Consider the following 22,676-nt stretch of genomic DNA (forward strand, 5'->3'; position numbering starts at 1 on the left):
CCCCGCGGGACGAGGCAGCGCCGGCGCAGCATGGACAGCAAACCGCTGCTGCAGGAGCGGCCCCCCGCCTACAGCCCCGCCGCGCCGGGCGCGCCGGGCTACGACTACGGGCACGGCAACTACGGCACCATCCCCGCCCCGCAGCCCGGCTTCCAGCCGCCCCCGCCGTACTCCTACCCGGGCGCCGCGGCCGCCCCAGGTGGGTCACGGGCGGCGCCGACTCGGGGGGGGGAGGAGGAGGGCTGCGGGTGGGGGGTCCCCGGTGTGCGGAGCGAGCGCCCCGGCGCTCCTTCGCTGGGGCGGGGGGCGGCTGTGGAGAGCCTCCCCTGCCCCCGGCACTGGGCGGGGGTGCCCCGCGGGCTCGGGAGCCGGGCCGGGGCTGCGGGGCGGCAGCGGGGAGCTGCCGGGCCGCTCCTGCGTGCGGCTCCCCCGGCACACGGAGGTGCTGGCGGTGTCGCGGCTCCCCCGCTCGAAGGCAGCGCACGGGGGCGGGTGCGCCGGCATCCAGGTGTTCGGAAGCGCCATCTCCCTTTCCCCTCCTTCCCTCGGGGCCCCTGAGGTGTTTGCGTTGTGCTCTCCCCAGAATCCCGGCTGGGTTTGCGGGCATTCCTCACACGCGCGGGTTTTCTGCCTCGGAACAATGGCAGAGCCACAGCTGTGCTTGGCACTAAAACAGACCCCAAACTTGTTCTTTGCTTGCACTTCGCTGTACTCTGGTTAATGTTTGTTTTTTTTCTGATACACTTCAGTAGTCTGGGAGAGACTTAGGTGAGTAGATGCAGTACTTTCGTTAACTGAATTAATATTTGTCGAAGAAAGAAGTAACCTCTCAGGAAAGAGAAATGCTTCAAAAGTTACAAAAGTTACACAGCAGACACAGACCCCCGTCTTTGAGTTGAACCTTGAGGCTATATATTGATTTTCCTGCTGATAACTTGTAGCTTGCTTTCCTGCAATACGGATATTAGTGGTTATTTTCGGTTTGAAAAGTGAGGTTGCCAGACTTCACAGATGCATAACTTGATTGAAGAAAATCTGAGAACTTGGGAAATAAGGTCAAAGTGGATTATACCTGGGCAAACTGTGCCTTGATTACACTGCATACATCCAACCATCCCTTTCAAAAGCTTTTAAAAATATAATTTAAAGTTTTTAATGTTAATAAAGCAGTTAAAGGCTTCTGTCTTCTGTCTACAGCTGTTAAAATTACTCATTGCTAACAACATGGACTTTCTGAAAGTTGGTGGTTTTTTCTGTGCTATGCTGTTTCTTTCTATTTGCATCTCCTACCTTGCTCTCCAGTTAGAAACTCAGTATATGGAATTTAAGCTTGAAACTAGAAGATTTATTCTGTTTCAAATCGTTTGTCTGCTAGAGTGGGATGTTCTTGATACATAACATCCGGAGATGAAAGCTATGGTCATTGTTTAAACAGTTTTTCCCTGGTGCTCAACAGCATTGAAACAAAATCTCCAAGTTAATTATTAGCTCAGTGTCCTTTTGGGATGGTTAAATTGGTACTTGTGTTTATGAAGTGGCTTTGCTATTAGATGTGCCAGGTGTTCCAGCTCTGATTTTGATAGATCTTAAAATGCTTAATCAACGCCACATTCCTGTTTATTGTTTTCCATGTTTTGTTGTCATACTTGTAAATTACCATTGTTCTTTGTACCTTACGTGTGGTGATTGAAGTTTTTTTTCTTATTTTAGGGTATGCTGTTCCTCCACCGACTTCACAGCCAGGCTATTCGAGCACGTACACCATTATTCAGCAGCCTGCCACCACCACTTCTGTAGTAGTAGTTGGTGGCTGTCCTGCCTGCAGGTAAAATGGCTCTCAAGGAATTTAACTCAGTCTTGGGTTTTGTTTTTTGAGATAGAGGTGTCCATATGGTTCCTTGGTTTCCTATAGTTTCTGCTTGTGTGTGTATTACAATTAACTGAAAGGGCACTGAGATCTAGGAGTGGAATGCTTTGGTTTGTGCAGTGTGAGCTTGTCCTGATGGGTTTGTGACACCTGCTATAAATAATACAAGACACTTCAAAGGTGAATCTGTTCTTTAAGATGGAGGCAGATCTGTAAGTAATACTTTTAATGAAAAGGCACTTCAGTAACAGATGTGGCGGGTCAGTTCTTGGGGGAGAGCATGACAGGAAGTCCTTTCTCATGTGTTTATGCCTGGTGATGGTGAGTAGCATGATTTTGTTGGGAAACTGTAATTTTTGACCATAGTCACTTCTGGTTTTCTGGCAGCTATGTGGAAGAACTTCTGCTGTTGTGGTGTATGTTCCCATTCCCAATCCAAACTGTGCAAAACCAGGCAGGGTGATTGTCAGTATCGGCTGAAAACATCAGTGGCTTAAGGCTTTAAAAAAATCTCTAAAAGTCCTTTAACTGCAGAAGAACAGAGATTGATAGACCAGACTAAAAATGTCAGTCTGCTGCAGAAAAAGTGGTCAGCTGTTACTTGGAGTTGCAGCAAGAGAAGAACTTCCCCCTTGGAGATCACAGCCATAAAAAAGGAAGAAGGCACTCAGTTTCCTCACTAGTGCTCTAAGTCGGCTGTTGTCCCTTTCGTTTCTCAGTTCTTCTCTTCCCAGGATATGGGGCGTGGCTGAGGGCAGAGGGATTGCTGCTGGTGCAGTTCAGGCTCTGCTGTGCCTGGCCAGCCCTGACTCAAATGCAGGCTCATTCCCCTCTGTTAAAGTGTACAGGAGTTACCCTTGGGGTACCTTGCAGGGAGGCACTTGATACTCTGCAGGTCTGAGCCCTTGCTTCCCTTTCAGAACGTGTAGGAGGCAGACTTGCCTGAGCAGCTGAAGCAATGCAGTTTGCAGTGTGATGAATGGGACAGAGGGTGTCATATGGCAGAGGCTGGACCCCAGGTGTCTTTTGGTTTTCTTAGAGTTGGTGTTTGAGAGTCAGTACCTGCCTTCAAAGGTGGATTCAAATAAGAAGTATCCTCTGGTGTTATGTAACATCAGGTGCCTGTTGAAATGCCACTAGTTAAGGCTGAGAAACCTGTACCAGCTAGAGCTATTGATCCAAAAACGTGTGTTTTGAAACTGCGGGGGAAAGCAAGCGTTGAGCTGTTCAGAGGATGTGTTAGATCCTGCCACCTGCGTGATTACATCAAGATGCTGATGCTGTAGCTCAGCCAGAAGACAGGGCAGATGTTGTGCATGGCTTGGAGAGAGGCAGGCAGGGTGCTTATAGAGACAGGCCTTCTGGCCCTGACCCCAGTACAGCTCAAAGCATTTCACTGGGGAAGTGCTCTTGGCAATAGCTTAAAATTGGTAGGCTCTTGTTGCTATTATTTTTTCTTTTTCTGGAAGTTCATAGAATATGCTGAGTTAGAAGGGACCCATCAGGATCATCTAGTCCAACTCCTGGCCCTGTACAGGACACTCCAAGAATCCCACCATGTGCCTGAGAGCATTGTCCAAAACTTCTTGAACTCAGACAGACTTAAGGCTTCTGGGATGGTCTAGGAAAGACTTTTGAAACAATCATTTGCACATGTAATATTTAACTTTAGCCAAATTTTTGAAAATGAGCAGTCTGTTGTTAGTTGGTTTTAAGTGACCTCACTTGAATCGTTTTCTTAAGTCATCAGATATGCCCCAGCTGGAAGCACCCATTGTGGACTCTTTCCTAAAGCAAAGTACTCTCCACAAAATCCTAGTTTAATCTTGGATCCTCAGTTTCTGTTTTAGGCTTTGAAAAATAAAAACTGTGAGGAGAACTGTGACATCTTGATTACTGCACTGCGTGAAGTGTAGGACTCTTCTCAGCACCTGGATCAGGGGATCCCAAGGCTGAGTAACTGTATCTAGTAATGGTGTGTCAGTCTCATTTGCCCTATCGCTGTTTGTTCCTAATTGTCTTTAGAACAGGAGTCAAGTGTCAAGGTAGGAGAGAAAAATTTCAGATTGCTGTTTTTTTGAGTAGTCATGGAATTGATAGTGTGTTATTTCAGGAGAAAGGACAGGGAGGCTGGGTGAAAAGCATAATATTGGAAATATTCATGGGAGCCTGAAAGATCAGGTTCATATTCTAGAAGGTTACACTGGCTGCTTCTGTTAGAGAAAGAACCCAATCATCTTTGACTTCTCAAGACCTTAAACACAGTTCTAGTTTACTTCCATGTCCTGGAAACATTTTATGAGGAATGCAATGTGCAGCTACACTCTGAACAGAAAAGTTGTTGAAGGGGCATTGAAAAATATTAAAAACTATTAATGGTACATAAAAAGACTTTGTTTTTAAACTACCAGGTCAGTTGTCCTGTTACTGTCCTGATTTGATGGTGTGCATCATTGTTAGAGAAGTCCATCTGCTTTGGATCACCAGGAAAAGCCTTTTGTGTGGCTGTGGAATGACGTAACTGATGGAGTGACCTAAAGGCCATCGAGAGGATTTCTGCCATCAGAAATACAAAGTAGTCTTTTGCACTATGGCATGTATTCATGTTGCTGATTGAAATCAAAACCATTTCCAACTAAAAATATATGGTGTTGAGGAGCAGTACACAGTATTGGTCTGTTATTTGAATTGGTGTCTGTTTTATTGCAGTCATGCGTGATCTTGGCTCGAGTACAGTTGATCTTTAGGCTTTTTTAATGGTATTTAGTCATAAAAAGTACAAAGTATCTCCAGAAGTAGCCTCTCTGAAGTTGGTAGTATGCCCCTGGTGACTGGTAATTGCAATCCTGCCCTTCTCCCTCTGAAGCCCTGCTGCCCTCTGAGGGATGACTCTCCTGTCTCTCAAGCTGTGCCTCTTGCTTAGAGCTGTTCCTTACATTGTGCTCATTCACCACTGCTCAGTGGTGCTTTCTAGTTACAGACTTCAGTTTTAATGTGTGTTCCTTCCTTCCCTGCACTCTGAGAATGTCCTGGGTGGTTGTAGTCCTGTTGTCTTGGTGTCTGTTCTTCTCCCAGCCCTGATGTACAGAGAATTAAACTGAGTTGCACAATCTCGTCAGCTTTATGGCTTCTAGTTGACATTTAAGGTTTGGCCAAGTCCTGCTTTTAAACTATTTTATGTTCCCAAGTACACATTGAGTCATTACAGGCACTGACTTCAGATATCCTGCTGTGGAAGTATCTTTTTAGCTTGGAGAATGCAGCCTGGCTGCTTTACTTGTGGTCACTTTCATTTTCTTTTTCTCTGTCTTTTGTTGTTGGGGATAACTAACTGCTCAGGAATGTTTGCTTTCCTGTTATTTAACAGAAGAAAGTTTCTTTTAAAGACTACAAAAACATTCTCTTGATCTGATGATTGTAAAAGCCAGTTTCTTCAAAATCTGAGAGAGAGCCTGTGGTGGTCCCTGTTGGGTTTTTATTTTCCTATTCAACAGTATTCAGTTGGGAGAAAGAGTGAGGGAAAGGACCTCACACTGCTGCAGCTTTTACTTCTGGTAACTACAGCACAACTGCTGGATAGGCATTGTAGTGGGTCTCAAATAATGCCAACACTGAAGCTTCTTCCAGAACTGGAAGATGAGGCAAGTTTGATTAAAGCTGTATTTATTCTGAGATCTCTCACAGCATTCTTCCTGCCACAGGTGTGGTTTTGGTGTATTATGGTGGGGTTTTTTGTTTATTGGGGGCGTTTTTGACTTTAGTTGTAAGTTCTGAGGTTTTGGTTAAAATTTTGTTTTCTTCAATTATGTGCATGTCTACTGAGGAAATAGACTCTAGAAAAATTGCACTTAGGTGATCAGGTCCTTCCAAATCTCAGTCTTCTGCTCTTAATTCCATTCTTTCAGTCACGAATGCTGTGTGGGCTTTGATAAAAGGCTGCTCAGGATACAGGTTTTCTGTAGTTATTCACAGCTACGTTTAAACTTCATGTAAATATTCTTAATATAATTTAATTACATTCAGTGGTTAAATATACAAGGAATTAAATAAAAGGCACCAGCAAAACACCTGTTTAGAGAGCATGTCTGATAGTGTGAGCAAACCTGAGCATTTTTGGTTTCCAGCAGCAGGCTGGAGAGCCTTTTGAACCTTGTGAGTGAAGCAAACTTTGCAATACCTTTTTGGGAGTGCTGTGAGGAGGACAGGGAAGAAGAAAGCCTTGATCCAGCAGACCGGAGCAGATGCCGTGAGTGCCGTTTGGAATTCCTGACTGGGAGAGCTGGGACTTTTCCCAGCCTAACAGCAGCTGCTGAGCAGGAAGGTGCTTGCTGAGCCCCACAGAGAGGAGGGATAAGCCTTTAACAGGGTCCCAAATGAGAACAGCACAGCTCTGGCTGCTTCTGAGGAGTTTTGTTCCACTGGTCTGACCTGATTTGTGGTCAATAATCATTGACTTCATCTCATAAAGTCTCATTTCTTAGAAAAATAAGGCACAGCAGGAATGAATTCCCTAATGAGACTCTATAAAAATGATGATCTGGTCTCTAATGCCTTGTCTGTCACTGGCCCTGAATTACAGCAATTTTTTTATTAGAGCCACCATTTGTCTTGAAGAATACTTGTCTGTATTGTGATAATTAGGATTTCACTGTAGCAATGAGTTGTTCTGGGAGAGAAGAGGGAACTGCCCTTCTTTGTTGGTCACCACAGCGGTGCTGATTTGGCTGTGTGTGCAGACAAGGGAGGGAAAACCCCACCAGGGCTCAGTCTGGTTCACCCTGCTGGATGTCCACCCCACAGAGAGCTTGAACTGGTGTGCTTAGCCTCGTTTGCCAGGCTGGGCTGTTGGTGTGAAGCCTTGAGGCTCGTCTCCTAATTAGAACTGGAATTAAAGCAGTAGTGCTCCTGCAGCAGGGAAGGCTGGTGGTTTGGAGGCATTTCAAGAAAGACAACAGCTAGATACAGGCTGCTCCCATTGCCAGAATTCCTCTGCTTCTACAGCCAGCCCTCTGTTTAGGAAATGAGGCCTAAAGCATGAGGAAACCCAGATAAATCTGTAAATACTGTCATGCCTCTTAGTTGAAAGTGACTTTTAAGGATAATTGCATTTACATATATGTACATCTTATGCTGAGGAAGGCAAGCCAGTGGCTACATAGAGATTTAGGCTTCTTGTGAATATGGATCAACAACTATTCAAAATTGCCATCAGGCTGAGGCTGGAGGAGCTGATCCCTCTCTTCGTAGAAATTAAAACTGTAAACATTCAGTGCTTACTCAGTAGCTCTGTATATAATTCTCAATCCTTTTTCTTCTGCAGCTTGCAGGTGAGGTTTAAACATTCTTAACACAGCTGCTGCTGTTCCATTAGCCAGGAGACTATAAAGAATCTCTGGCTGGTTTTGTTTGTATGTTCAAAATTAAAGATTTAGGGCATAGCTGCCAAAGTCCATGTTTGTCCCTGGTATGATGCTTCCATTCAAATCTAAACTTTGAAACTCAACTGACCTCCAGGGCAGAAGATGGGATATGATATGAAAATTCCATGTGGTTGGTCAGTGATCTGTGTACTGGATAACAATTTTCTCAAGTGCAGTTTCTTTTCGTGTCTTGAAGAGCTTATGGTACAACCAGCCTATCTCTGATTACCTGGGGTGACCCTTTGAGTGTATTTATAAGGTCTAAAAAATGCTGATAAGGCCACATTTAAACACTGTGATGTAGTGTAAGTCTAAAAATGCACATGTTAAATCGTACCAATGCTGTGTTCACCAATCTCATTATTGGCCCTCTGATTGTGGGCATTTGACTTAAGATCTTAATGTTTTAAGAGTTACTTTGAAAAAGGGGGTTGTCTGAAAAATAATTTGGTTTTAAATACTTGTCAGTGGGAATAATTGACCTTACTATATGGAGTTGGCAGCTGCAGTTATAGCTTAAATGCAAGATGCTGCTTGCAGTATAAATAAACCTTTCCACTTTATTTTTAGAGTGGGAGTGGTGCAGTTATAATCAGCTTTTATGTGGTTTATGCTGTAGAAGAAAATTTATGTTTGGTTACATTAGTGAATCTACAGTTTGAATATGGAGTCTCTCATTACTCCACAGCTCAGGTAAGATATACAAGCAAAAAATATTCATAGTCTCCCTTAGGAAAAGTATTTTTTTTTCTCTTTTTAAATTTAGTAACTGGCTAAGCAGTGGTTGGGTAAGTGTTCATCTAAAATTAGGTGGTGACATAAATCAACAGAAGCCAAGAAGTGTTTGTGTGGCTAATGCTGTAATCACACTTAGACACCCCAGGAGCTCTGAAACAACAGGTATGGTGTGGAGGTCATGCAGGCACAGCTCTGGTGAGTGTCCCTTGGAGCTGCCTTGCTCTGCTGCTGGCTTGGGCTGTCCCTGTTCTTCTCCAGTGCTGATCCAGCAGTGCTCCCTGGGCCTTTTCCCTGGATCTGGAGTTGAATATGGATGGCAATTTTTTAATTTTTATTTTTAGTTTAACTTGGCATTTTGCACTACCACAAAACACTTCTGAATAACTCTGTTTAGGGTGAAGGGAGTTTAAAAGAAATTCTATTTAGAGTGTCAAGGACATGTGCTGACCAAGAGACTTGGGCCCTGCAAGCTGCTTAAGAGGGTTGATTGGAATGGGTTGGGCTGTCGGGTCTGCAGCTCCTCGGGGCTGACCAGAAGTACCCCAATTGATCCCTTTAATGTTTGATCAGTGTGTTTGTTCTTTAAGGTCACATCAATAGTGCTTATACTCTTAACTGGGCACACTGGCTTACTCGTCACAAATGTAGGTTTCAGGGCAGGAAGGGAATGTGGAATTATTAAGAGACCAGGAGAAGATTTCAGAACAGTAATGAAGCAGGAGTTGGATGCCTGCAGGAGGCTCAGTGTGTGTGAAAGGAAAAGAAGGCATTAGTGTAACAGCAGAGCAGAAAGGAAATACAGCAGCTGTTACATGCTGGGTACTGTACTTGGTGTGCATTTTCCAAACTAGTGTTATTTGTGATGTCATGGAATGCCTGGGAAAGGGGCTTTGCATGTCTTGGGTGGATCTGTAGTGTGAAAACTAAATCTTGAATTACTGAGAAACTGCTAGACTGTGTCTGAGCCTCTCTGTACATACACTGTACTACTGGGGAAAAGGAGAGGCCTCACTGACTGAGCTTGTGCTGCTGCTTTCTGTTTGGTCTGAGGCTGCTCAGCATTTCACGCATTTCCCAAGTGCAAATTACCAAATTCAGCTGCTTCATCCCCACCTGACAGTTCTGGCTGACACACTGCAGTGTCCTTTTTGCCCTGGTATTTGTTACTGGTCTGGTCCCAATGGTCCTGAATTTCTCTGCATTCCAGCCCTAGTAGCAGAGTGTTCCCAGGAGATGGCACTTCCAGTAGCACATCTTCTCCCTGCCAAATGAGAGCCTTGTCTGCTGACTTCATTCTTTAATTGGAGTCTAATTTTGAGGGTCACTTGCAATGTAATTTTAGTTTTACTGTTCAGATAGGCCCTTTTAAAAGAGGTTGCACAGCAAAGGAATTCTGGTGAAGCTTTCCTGTGAGCCTTAAGCCATGCTCCATAACCCCCCATCATAGACAGTGATGTGCTCAGGCATGGCAGCCAGTGGGAAGTCTCGGGAAGGGTTAATGTGAGGCTCTTCAGCTCTGCTTTACAGGGCAGCCTAATGAAGGCATCTCTGCTTGGGTTAGTGTGCTCTGAGCTTGACCTAGCAAGCAGATCTTGATGTTCCTGACACAAGCTAATTGTATAACAACTGCTTTGGGATTAGGAGTTGAGAGTTGGGTAGCAAGGGTAAGTTGATGGGAATGATACTTTTTTTCATGTTTTTCTTTCCTTCTGACTCTTAGTAATCCATACTTTTTTCTTTTTTTTTTTTTTTTTTTAAATGAGGACCAGAGCTGCATACAGTGGTTTGGATGAAGCCATTAATCATCCATATTATGTGGGAAAAGTTTGCTCATGACATGCCTTTATGATGTTTGCTTTTTTTCTCGTAGTGATGGTGACTGCTGTTCTGTTAGTGATTTTTTCAGTAACTCCTTCATATTTCTTTTCCCAGCAGTCCTGTCCCCTCTGACTGGTTTAACCATTGGTATTTCACTTTGGGGAATGCTCTGTGGTGAGAGGGGCAGGGAAGCAGGGGAATTCTGGGTTAAAGTTCTTTGTAGCAGCACACCAGGTGCAGCCTAAGAAAGAAGAAATATTAACCAAGCTGTGCAAAAGCAGCGCCTGTGTTTTCAGAGTGACTCACACACCCCCTGAGCCAAGGGTGAGCGGCCTGGGCTCCTCTGTGGCTGCTGGGGACACTGCTGCAGAGGTAGAGACATGGTGTGTGCCAGGCAGGGACTATAGGACACCTTTTTCTCCTTATGAGCCCACTGCTCATCAGGCCAGCAGAGGTGCAAAGGCTGGTTGGTGACACACAGAATTCTATTCATCGTCATTGTCACAAGAAATGCTTGCAGTGTCAGCCAGACAGATATACTGTCAAACCAGACATACAGAAGAGAGCTCTGGTAACCTGCATCACAGAAAGAGTTTTATTTTAGGTCAGTGTTGATGCCTGGATTTGTAATTTGGTGATAGGGGTGTGGGAATAGGAGTTGGAAGGTTTTGGAGAGATAGGTGAAACTCTTTCCACACTTGAGGAGGCTCTCCTGAACTGCTTTGGAGCCATGGGGAGAGAACAGGAGGCTCTCCTGAAGTGCTTTGGAGCCATGGGGAGAGAACAGGAGGCTCTCCTGAAGTGCTTTGGAGCCATGGGGAGAGGACAGTAGTACCTACACTACTGAAACTCACTCTACCAAATGTGGTCCAGCTCTGGGAAAAAGGGTCAGATCTGAAGTCCTGAGGAGTGTGTCTTGAAGCAGAACACTTCTGCAGAGCTCATCTCTCTCTTGTTCAAGAGTAATCTTGCATTGTTGTGGCCAAAGTGCCTGCCCTGAGAGCTGGAGCTCGGGGACTGCCTGACTCGCAGGGAACAGGGGTAATGTTATGCTGACTTTGTGGGAGCAGCCACAATGTCCAGCAAAGGCTGCACAAGTCTGAGCTGTGGGACACTTGTGTGCTGAGACTTGAATCTGTGTAGTGATACAAGCTTTGTCTACATTTTTTAGTTGCGTTTTTTGAGTGAGGACATGAAATGATAAAGCTGCTGCTGGGATCAGTGGTAACCTGACAGTTCCTTTATTTTATACCAGATACAGAGTTAACTTCTATCTCTGCAAACAGAAATAAAGTGCATTAAAATGAGGGAATGCTTAAGGGGAACATGAACTTCCATAAACAGCAGAATATCAAGAACACTTGGAAAAGCCTTTGGCTTGTGATGATGGTTGAGGGGAAGGGGAATGGTTCCCAAGTTTAATTAAGTTCCAGTGTTTCGGGCAGTTGCTGTAAGGAAATGGTCTCTTGAGCCTGCACCTTCCTTCCTTTGCTCCACTTACATGTCCAAGAGCTTGTCCCTGCCTGCTTGCAGGCTGTGAGCAGCTTGTTGGCCTTGGCACCCTGCTCACAGCCTGCACTTCAGGGTTGCTCAGCTCTGTTTGCGTTGACTTTCACTGTACCAGGAGGATACATCTTGTCCTGAGTGTTTTGCTAAACTCCAAATCTTGACTATTTAATGTAACTGCACAAATTTCTAAAGTATGAATTCTCTGTTTGACTGTCTGCCTTCATTTTGGGGGATGCTCAGATACAGCAGTTCAGAAAGGAGTCAGGGACTGAAATGGAGGTAAATTTCTGCTGTCATAGGACTGTGCTGAAACAAAATTTCTGGGTGGTCGTGGAGTTGGGAGTCAGCTGGAGCCAGGTGACATCAATCATTAGTTCTTCTACAGTGGTAAAGGGACATCAGTTTGGAGAAGTACAAACCAGGAACAAACCCCAAACCTTGTACTTTATCTTTCTCTGTAAAATGGTGTGGTTTCTCGTGACTGCCAAAGCACTGAGTGGTGACTTGAGGGCAAGCTTGCTGAGTGTCCTTGACTGTTGCTGTTCTCCCTTTTTGCAGGGTTGGCGTGTTGGAGGACACCTTCACCTGTCTTGGTGTTTTGTGTGCCATTGTATTCTTTCCAATTGGGATTCTGTTCTGCCTTGCACTGAGGCAGAGAAGATGCCCTAACTGTGGGGCAGCTTTTGGCTGAGGGGCTGAACGTGGACGTGCTTACAGAAGCTACAACTGTTAGCGTACTCTTTCTAATGTAAATGTCATGTACAATCATTTTATTTGCTTCAGACCTGTTTTGTAAAGTGTGAAGGATTTTAGTCTCTTGCATGTAATTTAAACTTAATCTTTTATGAGCATGTGCATTGCAAAACATGAAAACCTGACTTGTTTTCCATGTTTAGTGGCACCTGTTGAAAACTAAATAAAACTGCTTTTCCTTTTGCAATCCTCAACTTGTGGCTGGATTATTAAGTATGTTACTGACATGTCTGATCCCATATAGTCTAGAAACAGAGTAGTATTCCTAGCTACAATGAAGGATAAGTATTTGCCAGAATCCTTATGATGATGATAAAGCATGCTTTAAGGCTGTACATGTTCAGGGCATCAGGTATTTGGGGGAAGCGCTGTGTGTGCTGCCCCTAATCTGGCAGCTCCTCTCCCCCACTGAAAGCACAAGTATTAACACACAATCAGAGCCCTGCTTTAATTACTGAAGGTTTTGCTTCATACAGGGGCTGGTGCTGGTTCACAGAACCCTCTGCCTGCAGCAGGAAGAGGTTGAGGCACTGAGTAAAGGCTTTTGCATCTTAGATTGTTTAATTCTGACACTAAATTACTGAAAGCTCAGACAGGCAAGGCTGACTTGCCCCTACTGTGCTTAGAAGATGGGCTCAGGTCTAAGGGTGTAGGTTACCCCTCTGAAAAACTGGTGTTTCAGGTGGGGATGGTGGATGTTTATGCAGGGCTCTGGCAAACTGTCCTCAGCCTTGAACTTGAAAGGGCAGGGTGAGAGGAGCCAGCACATGCTCATATACTATTTTTTGATATTAAGTAACTGAAAGGCATTTCACATGACTCAAATTCACTGTTCAGAGTAGTAGAAGTAGGCACCACTAAGTGAACGAGCCAGGGGATGCTGCAGGAAACATGTGCATGTGTCAAACAGAAGGACTTAGAGCAAGGATTTATCACGGGCAGCAGTCACAACACAGACTTTGCAGCAGGTGGGAAATGCCCCCTGAGCTGGGCAGTGATTCAGAGTCAGTTCCTAGCATGCTGGGCTCATTTCTGAGGTCATTATTACTGCAGGAAAAGGCTTTGGACAAGCTGGCTCCACTGGAATTGCCACATCTGAGCCTGAGGTAACAAACTGCTCAGCTCTGCTGTGGCTGAAGGTAAAAGCTCAATTTCACTTCTCAGCTACTGCACTGTGCCAGCACTTAGGCCTTTGCTCAGCTCCTTAACCAAAAATTTTCCAACTTTAAGCTGTTTTCCTTTTGGGGAAGCTACAGTAATGGAGGAACTTCAAAGGCAGGTTTTTATATTGGCATTTGAGAAAAAATCATGGCACTGCTTTATTATGACCTTTTATCAGACTAAAATTTGACAACACTTTTTAAAGACAAAATTATCATTGAAGAATGTGTTGACAGTATAACATTAGACTGAAAATGAGTTTCTGTTGACACTTGAAATTTGTGTGTGAACATTAAGCAAGGCATTACAAGTTCTCTATTCTTAAGGGGATAAATATTTATTTATAACCTAAGGTATCTTTCTTACACAAAATAACATGTAATCATTTATACAGGCAATTCTCTATTCTGGAATAAGGCAGTTGTTACATTGTTCTGTTTGGAAAAAAAAAAAATCACTGTTGTCTTCTTTAGTAGGTGGCATATGCAGGCTTATATTCTAGAACTTACCATTGCAGCTTCCAAGTAATGAATGCCAAAGATTCTGTGAGCTATTACTTACACTGATTCACTAGAGTATCCAAACCATCTCTAGTATTTTCACAATTCCTACTACAAAAAAAGGCATACTGTAAAATCAAGCCCAAGTGCTCAAACACTAGCCCAAAGCAATTACCTCATTAGAAACTACAGGTTTAAAAAAACATCAGAGCTCCATTCCAATATGTGTCTATTGTACAGTAATTACATTTAAATAAATTTTTAGGACAAGTTGAGATAGTAATTGTCATTGCTGGAAGTGGGTGTTGGTAAGGAAGAAGCACACGTGTCTGGCCCGTGTGTTCATCGGATAATCGGTGCTGATCTGTCATTTGTTACTGTGGGTCTGAGTTTCACTGTTGCAAAGGGGTTTTCTCCACTGAAAAGAAATGCATAAAGTTACTTGAAGGCTGGCTGCAATCCAACCCCAAATTTATTCATTCAGGTCCTTCATCCAAGCTGTCATCAAACAGTAAGTTATGGTTCTGAGACTCAGGGATTCTGTGCAACTCTTAGTTTAATTTGAATTTTTAAAATGAGGTTTAATATGAAGAATCACTTTTCAGTGATCCAGAAATTTGGGAAATTAATGTCCAGTCACATCTGGACTTCTTCAAACAGCCCCCAGTCTTCAAAGATTTTTGCTTTTAATCCTCAAAGTCAGTTAAAGAAAAGTCCTGCTCCCTGTCAAACTACTGGAGAAACATGTTTTTCTGAGAAGGGCCTGTGTATTGTACTGCACTTGATGCCACTCTTGAGGAAAGTGCAACTAATTTTAGCCATATTGTTCTAGCAGTGCCTGAGAAAGGTCACAGAGAAATTAATGATAAACATCCTTATTTACCCTTATAATCTATAAAATAAAAAGAAGCCCATATAAAAATCAACACAACTAAATCAGTGTAGAAGTATTTTACCTTAGAAAAGGTGGTTTTATAATGCCATTCATGCCAGGTTTCTGTAAAAAAAAAAAAGATATTTACATGAATTTATAGAAATACACTACAGGTGATCTCGCTGTCCTGCCAAGGGAAGGAGACCCTGTCCCCAGTCTATATGGCCAGTTTGGTTTTAACACTTCAAATTTCAGTGCTGAACCAAAGCCTGGCAGGCTTTCCATTCCAGGCATGCTGGGTTTCAGCAGGTTCATTCAGCAGGTTCTTAACTCAATCTTGGCTTGTGGTTCCAGTGAAATTGCTCAAGTACATCAGTTGTGAATAGACTTAGACCTTAGAATTAGGCCTAATTAGCCCTTAAAATTAAGAAAATTGAACAAATGCCTAAATTAAATCTTACTGAACACCAGTCTTCCTCAAAGATATTTCAATGACTAAGTCTTTTTTTTAATAGTTGATACCATTGTGCATATTACTTAGTGTAGCATAGCATGAACAATTTAACTGGCAAGAACCATTCCTCATCTTTCCTTCTTGAAATCCTGAGCTGCTTTTTCTGTGTATTCTGAAACAAAAATAATATGCCTTGAATAATTTTCTGCTTCTGCATAGGAGTCCTGGTGGACATACTGTTTTACACGTCTGGAAATCCTCTATGAGCATACAAGCCAGCCCAGTATAATGCTGGGCTTATTTCCAAAGCCTATGGAGGCGTGGGGGTTGGGGACTTGCACAGAAGCAGGAAAGACAAGGAAGTTCTGCAAGAGTGAAAATAAATAGTGACTTTGGAACAAAACACTTGGTTGCAAGTGCAGCATCTCTCCTCTACAGTTGCCCTAAGATGGGGTCACAGCAGCTGCTGTGAGTTAGGAGGTGCCTCAACAAAAGTGGTTATTGTTCTATACTCCAGAATTTCCAATTTATTTTAATCTTGCTTCCCCTGTGGAAATTTAGATTATCAAAAAAGATGTATTTGTTTTCCACTCCTAGGAGCTATCAGGGAGCTATCAGTTTCCATTCTGGCTTCCAAAGAGATTGTGCTGCTCTCATTAGAGCTCTGCCAGCTGACTGGTCTGCCATTCCTCTTGGGTTTCTGGTTCAACAGGAACGTTAGTCCCTGAGCCTTAAATTTATTCCTAAACCCTCTGACCTAATGCCACAAACCAGAAGAACCCTTAAGGTGACTGTTCTGAGAATGGAGTGACCACAGCAGAACAGTGCAGGGCTCCTGAGACCATTTCACCTATTCCATAATTCTTTTAAGCTCTTTAGTCAGTCACCTGGTGCCAGGGCACGGAACTCTCTGTGCTGGATTGGCACCTTCAAGGGCTTTGAACATAATCACACTTGAAGGCTGTGTTGATCCTGCAGGTCTCAAGAGCAAGGCACAGGGTAAGGGAGCCACTGTATAAATCCTGACCTTAAACCATTACTAAGGCTCATGGCTTCTTCATTCAAAAATGAAAACCACAAATATGTCAAAATATAGATGCTGGTTGTAAGAATCATTTCAGAAGTTCCCAGATACTTGTTTGAAAGTGACTGAACACTGAGATTTAGGTCATATTTCTTGATAATCATTTCATGCAGCAGAAAAGCTTCATTCCTCACAGAAAACACTGTCCCAGAAACACATCACTGCACAAACTACACACTTCCTACACCACAAGGCTCATTACTGAGAAATAAACCCACTTACTTGAATGTGGATTCAAATATATATGCTAATATTAAACTGTTTGGGCTCCCCAGAAAAGTGCAAATCTTTTCCATGGGAATATTTATGTGGGGAAAAAAAAGATATCCCAAAACATGACTCACAGTGAAATGGGGTAAGATCTCCGACTCAGAGGAGCTTCACAAGTCTCCAGCAAAAACTAACTAACTTTCTTTCTTTCTTCCTTTCTCATTTTTTATGTTTGTAAAATTGAAGTAACCTGTTATTTTAAGAACTAGCTACAAGTCTGTGATTTGATTACAAAAGAGATTGCTTTGAAAACACTCTATTCCTCAAGAAACAAAATTAATATAATTCCTTTCCCCCCCCTTTGTTAAATTTCTGTATTTCTCCATACTTCTGAAATGCAGATAATAGTTTAAAATGCACATGTTACTGTCAATTTATCTAATTTATGCCATGCTTGTCTTTCCCATGTTTTCTGCTTTTTTTCTAGAGTTCTAGAGTGATGTATTGGCAGTTATATTTTGGTTATTATTAAGCAAATGCTTCTCGTCTTACTTATTTTAAACACAGTTCATTTTCTTTGCTTGCCAATATAGCAAAAAAACCCCTCTACTGCCCAACACCTCCAGGTAAGAAATGCTGTTCATGTACCCAACATCCTAAAAGCAGACTTAAATGGAACAGGAAAGGAGGTTTCTTTAAAGACAAGCATTGTTTCCTTGTGCCTTTCCATTTCACAGAATACCTTTATAAACTGTCATCCTTTGGACTCTTTCACCACTAATCAAGACGTGGTGTAACAAGCTTTCAGTTTCTGCTTTTTAAATTTCTTAGTTAGTTTTACTTGCACAAAGCACAAATTTACAAAGGCCACTTCAATTTCTACTGTACGATTCACCAGATGACTTAGAAAGCAGAAACATCTGTCAGCAGGTCATCCCAAAATTTGTTTAGATGTTATATTGACAGACAAAATATTTTAGTCATACCAATAAATAATAAAACACATTTTTTTAGCTACTGGGAGCCAACTGTATGATTCTTTGATTCCTGAAGCTTCCCATGGCACTGACTAATAGAACTTTGCATCTTACTTTGGTACAGTGTCCCAAAGTTTAGCAATGATAACCTTATTTTATATAATTAGTTTTTTTGCCTTCAAAATGTCATCTCTGCTTCACGAGGTTTTTTGGAGAAAGTCTCAAAAACATCACCCTTAGATACACATCAGCAAAAAACTTAAACAAGCAGTGAGAAAAAAACTAGAAATTGCCTAATTTGATTAGTCTTCGTTTTGAATCAGTTTGAATGCTGCCTTGATAGCAGAAATAATAGCATTGTATAGCATTATCTGTTTATAAAAAATGTATTTCCACTCAGCTGGAGCTTTGCTGAATTCAGCCAGGAGTTAGCACAGCTCTCCCTCAGCCACAGCTGCAAACCCAACACTCACTTTCAGGGGGTTCTTGAATACAGAAGCATACAGAAGTACACGTGCTTATGCTGCTGTAAATCCCCTGTGCCCCACAGCTCTAAAATCACTGGAGATGATGGATTTGTACTGCTTTCTGTGAGAATTTCTTTCCATGTCTGACAGGTTCCATTGCTGAGAAGTTTTGCTGTACAGAGTGAGTCTCCTGCTACTGTCAATTATATCCCTGAACAACTCTTCTCCCTTCCTGTTGGGATGCATGGACTGAAATGCCAAAGCCCCAATATTCCTGAAGACAGCTGGGACAAAGGGCTGAAGTCAAGCACAGGTAGGTCAGGTAGGAGATCCCAGGGCCCCGTTGAAGAGCCCATCTGAGCAGGGTGGAACATTTGGATTCCCTGCCCCGGGCACTCACCGGGCCTGCCTGCTCCGCTCTGTCAGGGGGAGATTTCACAGCAGCACCTTTGGCAGGCTCCATCTGTCTGTCTGTCTGCGAAGCCCCCACGTAGTCTGGAGGTGGGAGGACAACTTCCCCTTTCTCCACAAGGTTCACAGAACTAACACTTCGGATTGGTGCAGGGCTGCAAGACAGAACCCAACAAATACCATCCTCAGGTGCCAGAATCCATCTCTCACTGCTGCTCTGCAGCACCAGGAAGGCACAAAAGTGCATGAGCTGGAAGTTGGTAATGGGGTACAGTGTCCTGGAGTCAGTGGGACTCTGAGTTAAAGCTACTTCTTGGGTCTGTGTGTAACCATAAAAACACATTAACATAATTAAGGCACTGTACTATAGGCTGTTAGAGTATTTTCTGTACATGTTACTGAACCTTAAAGAACATGAGCACAAAAATAACGTTTTAAATAAATGTTAGCGAAGATCTGGGCATTTCTGCAAGTGCCACCCAAAATGTTACCTTGGCACTGGGGCAAAAGCCTTTTCTTCCGTTGATTCATCCAGTGGTCTGGTGTATGATGATGGAAACCATCCTTTTCTGTAATGGGAGAAGTCTTTTATATTATATAAAATTGGAAAGATCTTTCAAAATACAGCAGTGGACAAAACAATAGACTCAGCAAACAGATTTAACTTTTGAAGGAACCAATTTCTGATGCCAAATTAGTGTGTAAAACTAAATATGTGCAGAGATTTTCCTTAGCGAGAGACTCCGAGTCCCTAGTCAGTGACAGCCACTAAAAAAGGTGGAGAACCATTTACTAACATCTGCTAACACAGTCTGCTGAGACACACTTTTACTTCATGTTCAGGGTGGGTAATATACTGATTATCTTACAGTCTGGTTGTGTCATGCTCCCCATAAAGCCAGCCATCCTTCTCCTCAGCCACCAGCAGGGTGATGATGTCCCCCTGGGCAAAGCTGAGCAACGTCTTGTTACTTCCAGCAGTGTGTGGGAAGATTGTTTTCACTTTTTGCCTTTTCATTATATTTAGGCCTGTGGCAACAGAAGTTGAACGTGACAAACTGGCATCATCTGAATTCTCTGTCAAAAACAGAAAAAAAACCAAAGAAAAATTAGACACACATAAATAAATGCAATTAGTAATCTGAGAGGAAAAAAATAAAAGGAAAACTCAAGTGCAAATCTGAGTTCTGAGACTTCGTACTTAGACAACTTTCACTGCCAATGTTTCTTATCACCATGAAGTTCTTAACTGCATGTGTCTTTATATGCACACACCCAGCATAATAAAATGGAACAGGCATAAAAAGTTCTGTGAGTTTTAACTGGTTTCTTCCTCTTTTTACATGAAAAGTACTAAGCAATCACAGCTGTAAAAGGCCTTTGAAAATCTTCCCTTCTGAAAAAATGGAACTGTGTATAAAATCCAACTTTCACTTTCAAATGTGCCTCAGCACTCAGCTTCAGCACTGGGGAGATTTGCAGATACTTGTCACTTTCTAGACACCATATGTTTATCAGAAAAAAAAATAAAGGAGGGCTTAAAACTGTGTGTTATTTGACCATACAAGGAAGAAAATTTTAAGGAAGAAATGCTGGAATTTCTACTACACGTTGAAGAGTTCTACATTTCTTATGCTGTGATCTAGGCCTAGTTCTGTCCTATATCACAGAAAGGGGAAAAAAAATCAATATATTAGACACTTGGGAAGCAATTCTTACTAGGATTTTAAATTTCAGGAAAAGAACTACAAAATTGTGTTCATTTTGTCCCATGTGCATTCCTCCCTTAGTGCTACATGCCCTTAAAGGAAACCAGAGCGAGACTGTTGGAGTGTTTATGTTTGTTTGCATGCACTGAAACACTCAGATGTATCCTTTTCAAAATTATGGAATGCCTTCTGCTGATAACATTGGAAGCCATGAGAGCAGTTAAGTTGAGTTAATCAGTGACACACAGGAAGTGATTAAAACAGAAACCACCTATCCTGACCTGCATTTTACTGCAAACCATTCTCTTGTAACACATCTCTGTCCTGTTAGGTAAATTACATAAATCCTTTGTAAAGATCGTTTCCTACTCCTCTATACATCCTGGAATTCACATCATTGTAGCAGAGGAGAAGCCCTGAGGTAATTCTGAACGCTGCATTCACACTTACCCAGTCTGCAGGGCAGGGACACTCACCTGCTGAGTGATTTAGTTTTTCAGAAGGTGCTTTGGGAGCTGTTGCAGGATTGTTGAACATATCCACGAGTGGGCTCGTGTACGCCTTGCCCATGGGAGCCGGGGGCACTTTGGATGCATTTTCTTGATGAGGATAAAAATCATTTCCAATCTGGAGTCACAAAAACAAGTATCACAATACTGAGGAGACAGCAATAACTTTTTTGTAAGATTAAATTCTAGTGAGCAAGGCTTATATTCCTAAACGATACACATTTAAACATGACATAAAGCCCACATATTCCTATGGAACTGCTGATTGATGGTTTGTAAGAGGCTTGATAAACACTTGCTAGTGGGAAGGCTACAATAGCCTTTTTTTCTGCAAATACCATGATTATCTCCAGATTTTTCTTGTTTAGAAGTTTACTATAATCATTTAGAAATTTAACAACTGATGATGACACAACATGCAAACCGGCAGAAATGAGAATTTCACCTGTACTCCAGTAAGCTAATAATCATGAAGGGAAGAAGGAAAGAAAATAGAAATAACATTTTGCTTAAGTTTATATTGAACTACTGAGTATGTAATTATTATTACTTACAGACAACAATGCAGGAAATGGAATGGTTGGAACAAAAGTAGCCCTGAGGCTGAGCTCTGCAGGAGAAGCCCTGGGCACCCAGCTGAGAGCTGAGCCTTGTTAGGACATGTGCTTCTCCCTTTTATACTGTGTATTTGTCCCATGGCAGAGCTTCAGCTGAATGATTTTAGTTCCATACCCAATCCCAGTATATTCCAGCTGAGATACACTGTGGACTCCATCCTAAATGCTGAGGTCCAACAGAACCTCATGAAGCCACTCCACACCCACTGAAGAGAACCCCCAACCGTAAGGAACAACATACCAGGGTATTTCTCTTTACCATGGGCGAAGGCTGCGGCGTTCCCGACACCGGGGTGGAACCAGGGGTCCTGATTTCATCTATCATCATCCTGACCTTCTCAGGCACTTTGGTGGCATCACTACAGATTTCCTCCCACCCCGGCAGCTTGGATTTTAGGAAGTCTGCACACTGCATCCAAGTTAAAAGACACTCGTCAAAGACAGGCTTCTTCATAAAACTGCACAAACCTACTGGTTAACTTTCACTATACCAAGATGTTTACGCCAGCAAAATGGAAGCATTTTCTAAGATTTTTCTAAGGAATACCTCTTTGAAACAAATAAGATGTTGTAAAAACAACTCTCTTGCAGGGTCACATACTGGAAGTACCTGATTAGTCCATGCATTTTTTCTTAATACATGATTTTTAAAAAGTCTCAGTGACCCTTTATTTTTGCTACAATACATTTCATAGAATAGTGTATTGTAAACATTTCCTGTGAGCTGATCACAACACTCGTCTGGCACTTCAGTCTTCCTTAGCTATTTCTGGCAGTCTGGTCTACATGCTGCAGGAAGTACAAAACATCTCCTGTGTGCCTGGATTTCAGGAGTTTCATTTCTGTTCACACTCACACCACTGACCTGAACGTGGTAGAAGTGCATGTGCTGGGTAAAGCTGCAGTGCTTGTCAACCAGAAAACAGAACCTTCTTTTCTCTTCAAGTAGAGCTTCTCTGCAGCCTTCTGCAATAAACCTCTGAATATCACTTTGTCGAGAGCTCACGGTTTCCAAATACTGAGGGAAAAAGGGGAAAAAAAGAATCACATAGAGCCTCTGAATTTTATTTGATGCTATATCCAATTAGTTAAGTAAACTCTAAATTAGAAAAAGTTTTTGGAAAGACAGGATGGGATAGGGTAGCTCTACTTCTAAGTCCCTCTCTTTTCCTGCACACATCTGACTTCCCTGATCTCATCAGGTAGATGTGTATTGTCCCTACAGGCAATCAACAGCCTATTTAGGGTTTGTGAGGGGGGTGTGTGTGGTGTGTGTTCAAATTAGACTAATGACCTTTGTCTGCTCCACTGCATTTATTGAATGCAGCTGCATTTATTCACACAAAGCTGTGATGAATCATTTGGGGGGGGGGGGGGATGAGTTACTAAAAAGACTAAACTATATTTATCTGAGATTATGAGGATTCATGGCTAAACTGTGATTAAATGCTAATCCATGAACTCTCAGACTCAGAACCTTAAAAAAACCTTCAACTGTTACAATTGTAGATTAAAAAATAGGCAGTAAGAAATAGGAGCTACTGTTACCTATGTTTACTACACTGTGTTTATACATGAAGCTTTATTTGAAAATTAAA

The 22,676-nt window shown here is 42.6% G+C and overlaps 2 protein-coding genes across 3 annotated transcripts in view; one reads left to right on the top strand and one right to left on the bottom strand.

The window, feature by feature from the left end:
* Window positions 1-6: 6 nt before the first annotated feature.
* Window positions 7-12,299, top strand: BRI3 (brain protein I3). Its single transcript, XM_042036864.1, has 3 exons — window positions 7-199; window positions 1,711-1,825; window positions 11,911-12,299. The coding sequence occupies exons 1-3, from the start codon at window positions 31-33 to the stop codon at window positions 12,041-12,043; spliced, it is 417 nt and encodes a 138-aa protein (XP_041892798.1). The 5' UTR covers window positions 7-30; the 3' UTR covers window positions 12,044-12,299.
* A 1,112-nt stretch (window positions 12,300-13,411) lies between these two features.
* Window positions 13,412-22,676, bottom strand: part of BAIAP2L1 (BAR/IMD domain containing adaptor protein 2 like 1) — a 35,914-nt gene continuing 26,649 nt past the window's right edge. The window contains exons 7-14 of one of the 2 annotated variants that reach the window (XM_042036862.1): window positions 21,944-22,096; window positions 21,338-21,487; window positions 20,429-20,579; window positions 19,113-19,320; window positions 18,735-18,812; window positions 18,233-18,398; window positions 14,723-14,763; window positions 13,412-14,184 (exon numbers count right to left, since the gene is read on the bottom strand). In XM_042036862.1, the coding sequence (XP_041892796.1) occupies window positions 14,109-14,184; window positions 14,723-14,763; window positions 18,233-18,398; window positions 18,735-18,812; window positions 19,113-19,320; window positions 20,429-20,579; window positions 21,338-21,487; window positions 21,944-22,096 (1,023 nt within the window). In that variant the 3' untranslated portion in view covers window positions 13,412-14,108. Of the gene's footprint in view, window positions 14,185-14,722; window positions 14,764-18,232; window positions 18,399-18,734; window positions 18,813-19,112; window positions 19,321-20,428; window positions 20,580-21,319; window positions 21,488-21,943; window positions 22,097-22,676 lie in introns of both variants that reach the window. The other variant, XM_042036861.1, reaches the window with a different exon arrangement.

This window comes from Corvus kubaryi, unplaced genomic scaffold, assembly GCF_017639235.1.
Source record: "Corvus kubaryi isolate FWS band 111438036 unplaced genomic scaffold, C.kubaryi_AGA036_p1.0 37387, whole genome shotgun sequence".
In the NCBI taxonomy this organism is placed as follows: Eukaryota; Metazoa; Chordata; class Aves; order Passeriformes; family Corvidae; genus Corvus; species Corvus kubaryi.